This window comes from Schistocerca americana, chromosome 1 (assembly GCF_021461395.2).
Source record: "Schistocerca americana isolate TAMUIC-IGC-003095 chromosome 1, iqSchAmer2.1, whole genome shotgun sequence".
Lineage (NCBI taxonomy): Eukaryota > Metazoa > Arthropoda > Insecta > Orthoptera > Acrididae > Schistocerca > Schistocerca americana.
In genome coordinates this window covers 332,696,474-332,707,463 of record NC_060119.1, presented here as the reverse complement: position 1 = coordinate 332,707,463, position 10,990 = coordinate 332,696,474, and the positions used below count along the sequence as shown (strand labels likewise).

Here is a 10,990-nt window from a genome sequence, read left to right as displayed (position 1 = left end):
AACATTCTGATTTCAATGTGCTATTAAAAATTCATAACTCTTTATAAAGTGTTTAAGAAGGAAATCTGGTTACAGCAAATTTTTATATATTATGAGCTTGAACAGTCACAATGTAATTCTAGATAATGTTAGTGATCTCATGCTGCAAAGTGTCCAATGAACTGTTTATTATACCTGTACGATGACTTAGCACCCAGTGACAACTCTGGCCATGTGTATGTGAGTTATTCAAGCGTGAATGTGCATGTGTGTTTTGGCTACATCTAATGAATCACTTAGTCTGATAGCTGATAATAGCTAGCAGTCTTTTTTTAGTATGTCTGTCTGAGAACACAGGTCTCCCCCCTACCTTTCTCTCTCTCCCTCTCTCTCTCTCTCTCTCTCTCTCTCTCTCTCTCTCTCTCTCTCTCTCTCTCTCTGTGTGTGTGTGTGTGTTTTGTGTGTGTGTTACTCACAACATAAGACAATCTCTATATTTCACTCTGGTCTTTTCAATACCAGATCAATAATTCTGTACAGGCTTATGTTGAATTCTGCTAGTAATCAGAACAACAATATCAACTGAAGCTGATATGTGATGGTAAAATCTAAATAATCTAATGATTCAGTTAACAATGGGATTCATGAACTTAATGACACAACTATAATTTGTGTTTCAATTTTGTATTGATATTTTATATACATTATATACAAAATTAATTACACAAACAAATCATGATCTGCAAATTATTCGTTATGTTCTGTAATATGCTATTTACATATCATTTCTTATCATATAAACATTATATCAGTCTTAAATATTTTTTTTTAAAAAAAAAGCACAATAGAGACTTACTAAAAGCACACATACAAGAAGTTTACCACTCAAAGGAACCATTCACTCAATTAAGAAAAATAGAAATAGAACCATTACTTTTTGAAATTACTGATACAGTAACAAAAGAAGAATGGGAATTTCAAAAATAAACGTAAGTGCAACAATAGTAAGTCACTTACAACCTCTCTAATAATTACCTTTGACTACACAGTAAATATGAACAAAAGTCAAAGTTAAATATTTGAACATGAATTAATATGTGCTTGAATGTGAATTAATAGATGATTTTATGATTTGGCTGGCACTTAATCTAGTAAAAATTACATTGTTTTCTTCACATTTATTGACATTTGACAAATGTGCAAATAGTTACATATTTATCACCAGTGATTTGCTCATATGTACATAATAATAATAATAATATCCTTTTTAAGAGTATGATTATTCGATTAAAAATAGTGCTTGGCATTTTTTATTTATGACTTCTTGCACATCTGTGAAAGATCTTTTTCACTAAAGGATGTATGGAATGTGTGTGTGTGTGTGTGTGTGTGTGTGTGTGTGTGTGTGTGTGTGTGTGTGTCTTTGGCTTTAATGAATAATTCTTGTTTTACTTGAGAATATCACAGATAACATATTTGAATAGCTAACCAACACATTCTGTTTCAGTTGCAAAACACACAGTGCAGAGCTCACCTGTCTTTAAAATGTTGCAGGTACACAGCCAGAAAAGATGCAGTGAGGGAATTTTTACCCTCTAAAATTGAAAATCTCATCATACTGTACCTTTCTCTTTTATAACTTCTTTTTTTAGCTATCACTACACTGTGGCAAAACTTATGAACTACTGCTTGCCTATTGAGCTTCATTCAGTTACTTCATAATTTAACAATATATGCTGGTAATGCAATATCAGTAGGAACTTTTTCTGATGTGACAGTTGAGCAGTTTCAGAATAACATTAAACTCCTTGCATTGTAACAACATACATTTTTGACACTAAATATGTTTTATGAACAGATGACGAGTCTGTATGTTGTCTTTAAGTATGCTTGAAAGTACGCAGGAAAAACTTCATCATTGGGGGACCACTAAAATACATCCCAGAATAACAGAAGTAACTGTCATTTGCATATTTTTACTCAGTGTCACTAAAATGATACTCACAGGAAATCATTTGTAACACTAATTTCCTCAAGTCAGTTTGAGTAGTTTATGCCAATGAGCTGTAGGAGTACATGCTGACACTGCCACACAGTTTGCATCTACAGCTTCAAACAAATGAACAATTCAACACAAGATCAATTTGATCAAAACAATCAGTTTATATTTAAAGTAAAACAGAACTCACACACTTTAAAGATTTTGTAACAGTTGTGATGTGCACAGGAGTGAAATGCAAGCAGTGAACCATATGAGTGCTTGTGGAACAATAATAGTTAGTGATGCAACATTCTGATTTGATGCAGTTGTTATATCTTCAGTTTGCACCCTAGCTAGTGAAAGAGGATGTGTTGATGTCTGAGGTTCAGGTAATCTTTGAGCTGCAGTGCTTGAATAGGTGCTAGAAGCTGTTGTTTCTGTTGTAGTTTCCAGAGATCTTGAGGTGTTGCTTACCATTTGTCTGTTAATACTATTGTTTGAGAGCAATGTTATGTTCTGCCATGTGAAATTTCCTTCTGGTACTTGTAAATCAAACTGGTAATCCAGATAGCCAGGTGCTGATATCTGAGAAAAATAGCAACACTGAAATCATTGTTTTACTGGAGACAACAATAAATTACAGTAACAGTTAACACTGTTCTAGCATCACTGAAAAATATGACATTATAAATAAAAATTAATAATTAATGTATTAGTATTAACATTTACAGTATAATACAACTGTGCGTTGAATGTAGGTACATTAATGGCAATGGGAGGACTGGCTTACAATAATAATAGTTTCATGCAGAATAAAATGGCCACATTAATGTGAATAATGCTATGTAGAAAATATGAACACGTCAGCTCAAGATTAATCAAATTGTCTACTTTTGTGTAAAGTCCTTATTCTTATTTTTATTCTGGATTTGAAACATTGCCAAGCTTCTGATGATGCCCTTCTTCAAAGCTAACTAACACATAATACACAAAAACACACATATAACTGGATGGTTAGATTGTCCTGGCTGACTACACTGCAGATCTACTCCGTAGGGGTTGTATTGGGTGGAGTGGGCAAGGGAGAAGGGAGGCAGGGTTGGATGGAGGGCTGACGAGAGGTAGGAAGTGCACAGAATAGAAATGGGGAACCAATGAGTTTGCTCTGATGCAGGCAGGGTGAGTTGGATGCAGTGCTCAATGATATGGAGGATTGGGCTAGAAGTGGGAGTAGAAAAAGAAAAAAGAAGACTGTAGAAAGAGGAGAGGGCGAGTATAAGTGAGTGAAGTGCATGGCTTTGTAACAGGTTGGATGGTTGGATGTGGGTGAAGGACAATAGAGTGTGGGGACTGAGACCAAGAGGATTGCAGGATTCATTCCCATTAACTTGGTTGCTTATAGAAGCTAGTGTGTGTGTGTGGGGGGGGGGGGGGGTGGCACAGGCTGTGAAGAAGACACTGAAGTTAAGTCAAACATGTTGTGCATAGGAGTGTGTTCTGGTACTGAGTACTCAACTCTGCTCTTGGCCACATTTGGCATGGTCATTCATTCAGGTGAACAGCTGGTTGGTAGTCATACTCACATAGAAGATTGTGCAAAACTTACAGCATAGCTGATATATGATATGACAAAGAAAATTGGAAAATCCAGGATGGATGCTGAGTTGCAGATAGGTGCAACAAAAAGACTGTCACAAATATAACTTTCAGTCTGTAAAGCCTTCATCAAAAGGAAACGACACACACAAACACAAGCACAGTGTGGCTACAGTTGCCAGAGATTGCAGGTTTGTGTGTGTGAGTTACATTTGTGTGAGAGTGTGTCTGTTGTCTAATTTTGATGAAGGCAATATTTGTGACAGTCTTTTTATTGTGCCTATCTGCAACTCAGTATCTCCACTATACGGTGAGTGGCAACTTTCCTTTTCATTATTTGTTATCTTCCATCCTGGATTTTCCAGTATTTGATTTTTGCCTGAAGTATTTTCTTCAATCCTAACCCAGTGCTGTTTCCTTTGGTACTGTTTTCTAATGCATCACTATACTCAAAGTCTGTCCTTCTTTCTCTTCTTTCTGTGTTTTTCTTGTCACCTTACAAACCATACTGGATGTAGCTACAGTTGCCTGACATTGTAGACGTGTGTGTGTGTGTGTGTGTGTGTGTGTGTGTGTGTGTGTGTGTGTGTGTGTGTGTGTGTGATCCGTTTTTGATGGAGGCCTTACAGGCCGAAAGCTATATTTTGACAGTGCTTTTGTTGTGTCTATCTGCAACTCAGCATCTCCACTATATGGCAAGTGGCAACTTCCCTTTTCATAATACTATATAAGTTATGACAGCTTTCACAGTTGGTCTTGCCTCTCATAGGTTAGAATGCACCCGTATGGAATTAGAATAGTATGTGGTTGGTTGGTAAATACATACATGCTCCTAATCTTCTGGCCACCCCATGAACCAGGTGCAAAGGAGCCCCAGTCACCCTTCTCTTCACCTAATACCAAACCGGTCTAGAACAACATAATCATGTCCTTTGTTAGGACCTTAGCTACTTGTTATCTTCACCAAAAATGAGAAGCATCCTAACTACAGACCTTCCCACACATCCCAAAGTGATATTCCCCTGCCCATCCTGATCTATAAAATATGCGGCCCATCATTACAGCTCACTTGCTCCCATCCCCTTGGTACACTGGTCACACTTCTGGGAAAGATCCAATGGAAGATTTGTTCCATGCTTTCACCCACCATATCAGTCCGCCCCTGGTAGCTGAGTGGTCAGCGTGACAGACTGTCAATCCAAAGGGCCCGGGTTCGATTCCCAGCTGGGTCGGAGATTTTCTCTGCTCAGGGACTGGGTGTTGTGTTGTCCTAATCATCATCATTTCATCCCCATCGATGCACAGGTCGCCGAAGTGGCGTCAAATTGAAATACCTGCACAAGGCGAACGGTCTACCCGACGGGAGGCCCTAGCTGCACGACATTTCCTTTTACCCACCATATCTGTCCAATTACAACTGTCGCAGGTTCGTTATCCTGCCTCAGACATGGATGTGTGTGATGTCCTTAGGTTAGTTAGATTTAAGTAGTTCTAAGTTCTAGGGGACTCATGACCACAGCAGTTAAGTCCCATAGTGCTCAGAGCCATTTGAACCTTTTTTTTTTTTTTTTTTGTCCAATTACAGGCATATCCTATCAGAGGCATGCTTACTTGGGAAAACAGTCATAACATGTACTACTTCTGCTGTAGCTCATCAGAGCCTTCTATGTAGGCATGATCGCCAACCAGTGTTCCACCTGAATGAATGACCACTGTCAAACTAAGGCTAAGAGCAGAGTTGACCACCCAGTGACATAATAAACTTATAAACATGACATACATGATGTAAGTGATTGCTTCACAACCTATATCATCTGGTTCATCCCTCCCAACACTGACTTCCCTGAACTACATAAATGGCAATTCTCATTAAAACATACATTTGATCCTACAATCTTCTTGGCCTCTGTCTGCACCAGCGTTTATCCTCCACACTTCTGTATCCCATGTCCCCATGCATTCCACTTCACTTACTTTACACTCATACCCTTCTTACTGCAGTCTCTGTCTCCCTTCTCCCTCCTCCTCCTTCTTCACTCCTTCACATCATTGACACCCCACACACTCCCCTGCCTGCAGTAGATCAAGCTAATTAGTACCGCATTTATATTTCTTGCACTTGCTGTGTTTTGGTCTCATCCAGAAGTCACCCTTACATCTAACCCTCCCCCTGCCCTCTCCTTTATCCCCTCATCCTAATCAAGTAACAGTACTTGTTCACAATAAAGGTGACCAGGACAACATGATCATGTAGGAATATGTACATATGTGTGGATAAGTGTACTCTGTACTAGTTAATTTAAAGGACATCATCCAAAAGTGTATGCCACAAGTGTATAGTGAGTTGTTACCTTTAATACTTCCATTAGTTATATTCCAAAAACATCTTTTCAATACCATGTTTATTCTGGATGTATTTAAAAATATTTAAGATGTTTCACTTTTCTGAAGGCACTTCTTCTCCCTTCGTGATAACGTTAACAGAATAAAATATGTTTTTGTATGAACCAAATTTTCTGAATGACTCATGAAACTAAATTCATCCATCTGATCTAAACATCAGCTTTAGCAATCTAATATTTACTCTCACTTTTACCAGTTAAAATAAATTTGTAAGTTAACTAGTAAAAGTGGTCTGTACTCTTGGTCATATTTTCTGGGGAAAAAAGTTCTGAATCTGACACTGTTCATAAACTGAAGAAGCAAACAATAAGACTGATAGCATTTGAAAGTAAACATAAATAGAATCTGACACCATTCACAAATTGTAGAAGCAAACAATAAGCCTGATAGCATTTGAAAGTAAACATAAATACTTTGAACCACTGTTCAAATAGTTAAAAAATGGTACCCCTACACACTGTGATCCATTGATGGCTTGATGGTTCCTCAATATGCAATATAAGACATTAGATTCCTATTCGTGGGGGGAGGGGGGGGGGATGCATGTAGTGTAAACTATGTGCAAGGAGTTAAATTCATACATTCATATCTCAGCAGACCTAAAATCAGCTGGTTAGTGACTAAAATTAAAAGAAAAAAAGTGGAGCTGAAATTTCATTTAACATGATACTGCTTCAAGTCTATTAAAGAGTTTCTTGAAACAAAGTTGTAATGTTGTAATTCCAGTTTTATTAAGTGCCTAAAACAAAATTTTAATAATTAAATTCTTATATTTCCTAGTTTTTTCAATATTACGTGTAATGGGTATGTATACTATGTGGTACTTTAACCAGGATGAATGTATGCTTTCATTATATTTTCAATTATCATTGCTCCTCTAATTTTACTGTGCCCATTGACATTCATGAAACATACATAGCCTTAACCCTTACAAATACACTCCTGGAAATGGAAAAAAGAACACATTGACACCGGTGTGTCAGACCCACCATACTTGCTCCGGACACTGCGAGAGGGCTGTACAAGCAATGATCACACGCACGGCACAGCGGACACACCAGGAACCGCGGTGTTGGCCGTCGAATGGCGCTAGCTGCGCAGCATTTGTGCACCGCCGCCGTCAGTGTCAGCCAGTTTGCCGTGGCATACGGAGCTCCATCGCAGTCTTTAACACTGGTAGCATGCCGCGACAGCGTGGACGTGAACCGTATGAGCAGTTGACGGATTTTGAGCGAGGGCGTATAGTGGGCATGCGGGAGGCCGGGTGGACGTACCGCCGAATTGCTCAACACGTGGGGCGTGAGGTCTCCACAGTACATCGATGTTGTCGCCAGTGGTCGGCGGAAGGTGCACGTGCCCGTCGACCTGGGACCGGACCGCAGCGACGCACGGATGCACGCCAAGACCGTAGGATCCTACGCAGTGCCGTAGGGTACCGCACCGCCACTTCCCAGCAAATTAGGGACACTGTTGCTCCTGGGGTATCGGCGAGGACCATTCGCAACCGTCTCCATGAAGCTGGGCTACGGTCCCGCACACCGTTAGGCCGTCTTCCGCTCACGCCCCAACATCGTGCAGCCCGCCTCCAGTGGTGTCGCGACAGGCGTGAATGGAGGGACGAATGGAGACGTGTCGTCTTCAGCGATGAGAGTCGCTTCTGCCTTGGTGCCAATGATGGTCGTATGCGTGTCTGGCGCCGTGCAGGTGAGCGCCACAATCAGGACTGCATACGACCGAGGCACACAGGGCCAACACCCGGCATCATGGTGTGGGGAGCGATCTCCTACACTGGCCGTACACCACTGGTGATCGTCGAGGGGACACTGAATAGTGCACGGTACATCCAAACCGTCATCGAACCCATCGTTCTACCATTCCTAGACCGGCAAGGGAACTTGCTGTTCCAACAGGACAATGCACGTCCGCATGTATCCCGTGCCACCCAACGTGCTCTAGAAGGTGTAAGTCAACTACCCTGGCCAGCAAGATCTCCAGATCTGTCCCCCATTGAGCATGTTTGGGACTGGATGAAGCGTCGTCTCACGCGGTCTGCACGTCCAGCACGAACGCTGGTCCAACTGAGGCGCCAGGTGGAAATGGCATGGCAAGCCGTTCCACAGGACTACATCCAGCATCTCTACGATCGTCTCCATGGGAGAATAGCAGCCTGCATTGCTGCGAAAGGTGGATATACACTGTACTAGTGCCGACATTGTGCATGCTCTGTTGCCTGTGTCTATGTGCCTGTGGTTCTGTCAGTGTGATCATGTGATGTATCTGACCCCAGGAATGTGTCAATAAAGTTTCCCCTTCCCGGGACAATGAATTCACGGTGTTCTTATTTCAATTTCCAGGAGTGTATTTTCGAATGAGAGATCTTTGGAACTTATCATCTTCTTTTAAAATTCACAATGTTCAGTTGAAGAGCTCCCTAGGATGTCATAAAGTGCAAATGAGAAAAACACAAGAACACATAATGCCATTAAATTTCTGACAAGTATGTTGATAAATCAACAACCAAAATGTCACCTGAAGATGGCAGTAATTGACCATAAATTGTGGCTATTAAATATAAAGAGTTTTTCTGAACTACAGAGTTTTTTGTAGCTGTAATAGTTCAACACAGTCATTGTCACTGCCTTCAAAAATGTTTATGTACAAAGCTATGTTCACCTGAAATATATAGGTATAACTGTTTTGAACTGTCATTGATTTGCCATGTATCAATTTTACAATTTACATGCAGATTTCACGTACACAATAAATAAAATTGAACTGATGAGTAAATTATGAAATAAAGTATGGTTGATGTAAAGGAGATCTACCTTCCTTACCATTAAATTTTGACAAAAATGTTTGCATTTATGGAACACTTCTGGGAATGCAAATGATGGAAGGATCAGCAGTTACTTTTACTCCTTCCATTATTCTCATTGCTTGTGATATTAAAGAACATACTTAAACAATGGAAACTCCAGGTAGGAACATCAACACTGTAAGAAAAGATAGATTGCTACTTACGATAAAGAAAACACGTTAAGTTGCAGACAGGAACAATTAAAAGACGCTTGCACAAAGCTTTTGGCCACAGCCTTCATCAGCAAAAGAGAAACACACACCAGTCATACACTCAAGTAAGCACACCTCACGCACACATAACCTCCTACCAAGCTCCTGGAGTTGGTGGCCATACGTGTGTGAGGTGTGCTTGTTTATGTGTATGAATGGTGTGTGTTTTGCTGATGAAGACTGTGGCCAAAAGCTTTGTGTAAGTGTCTTTTAATTGTGCCTGTCTGCAGCTTAAAGTGTCTTGTTTATGGTAAGTAGCAACTATCTCTTCCTACATTGTTCAAAGGGCATACTTAGTAACAAAAATATATAGAGGCACAGAGGATCTTATTTGTGTTAGCACAGCATCAATAGTCCCCACCCTCTGTTGATGATGTTCCAGATGACTGACAGATGATGTACAAACTTGATGACTTTGTTCTCATAACATAGTTTTTTTGTAATTGAGTCTACTGTTGATAAGACAGTACTTCACTACAAATTTTGACATCTCACTTTCAATATATGAAGCTACAAATTATATTTATGACACTATAGATGGAAATGAAACATGAACCACATACATAAAGAAAAATTCCTAAAATGAACATATTATTGTGAGTTGCTAAGTTTTATTCACACAAGTGTATGCAAACTGCTACTAATCAGGCAAACTTAATATCAAAAGGTACTGTAGTTATACAGCACAGAAATTTGGTTGTGGAAATCAGAACTCAAAATAGTATATTATAGTGATAAAATTATCTAAATCGCAATTAATATCTTGTGGAAGAGAACTTACAAAATGGATGTTGTTACATTCTTAAATATATCATATAATGAGAACCCAAGATCAGGATAAAGTATAAGGCAGATCTAAATACTGTCATTATAATGTTATAATACCTCCACACTCTGAAACACTAGCAGTTAATTTTATAAAATATATACAGACAAATAAAATGCATTTACTTTTTATTACCTTTAATGTGTAAATTCCTTCTAATAGTATTCTCCAGAATTCTCCTCTTTGTGTTGTGTTGAAGGTGACATTGCGTCCAATTAATGAGATTCTTGCTCCAGGTACAGCAATTCCAGTATCACCATCAATTACCACACCATGAATACCCTGATGAACTTGCTCAATAAACTGAAGAAGGGGCTGCAAAAATTGAGAAGAAGTGAAGCCTTGTGTAATTGTTGTGAACTAACCTAATGCCTGTTTCTGTAGCAGTAAGCATTAGGGTCTACTGCGTTTGGAATGTGGTAATTTGCAAAATAAGTAATTTAGTTCAAAAAACTGTTCTGCAAAACTAAATCAAACAATGGAAACTCCAGGTAGGAATATTGGCAAAGTGAGAAAGGACAGATTGCTACTTACCACAAAGAAGGCTCGTTAAGTTGCAGGCAGGCACAATTAAAAGTCACTTACATAACGCTTTTGGCCACAGCCTTCATCAGCAAAAAAGAGGCACACACCATTCATACAGACAAGCAAGCACACCTCATGCACATGACTGCCAGCTCCAGCATCTCAGGCCGTAATGCATTACTGATGAAGGCTGTGGCCAAAAGCTTTATGTAAATGTCTTAATTGTGCCTGCCTGCAACGTAACAAGTCTTCTTTATGGTAAATTGCAGTTTGTCTTTGTCTACATTGTTGCTTTTAAAAACTTTTTAACATTATTTTTTATAAACAGTTTTTATCATCCTTCACAGGACTAAATATTATTACTCAAAATCATTATCTAAAACTACCTAACACTATTTCCCTACACAGTTCTCATTTGTGAAATATTTTAATGAAATAACAGTATTTAAAATTTTGATACTTGATATATTTCATTGAACAACTTTTTACTGTCGAAATAGGCAAATTCTGAGATTGTACAAAACCATGAAGAATGGGAATCCATGTAAGTACTTTCAGCATTGCTTTCATATGGAATATCATACTACTGCCTACAAAAAAACTGTGCATGT

At 39.1% G+C, this 10,990-nt stretch overlaps 1 protein-coding gene across 2 annotated transcripts in view; it reads right to left on the bottom strand.

The window, feature by feature from the left end:
• Positions 1-728: 728 nt before the first annotated feature.
• LOC124622381 (carboxypeptidase D-like) overlaps positions 729-10,990 on the bottom strand; it is a 154,507-nt gene continuing 144,245 nt past the window's right edge. Inside the window, exons 9-10 of one of the 2 annotated variants that reach the window (XM_047148072.1) lie at positions 9,990-10,169; positions 729-2,545 (exon numbers count right to left, since the gene is read on the bottom strand). In XM_047148072.1, the coding sequence (XP_047004028.1) occupies positions 2,174-2,545; positions 9,990-10,169 (552 nt within the window). In that variant the 3' untranslated portion in view covers positions 729-2,173. The remainder of the gene's footprint in view (positions 2,546-9,989; positions 10,170-10,990) is intronic. The other variant, XM_047148080.1, reaches the window with a different exon arrangement.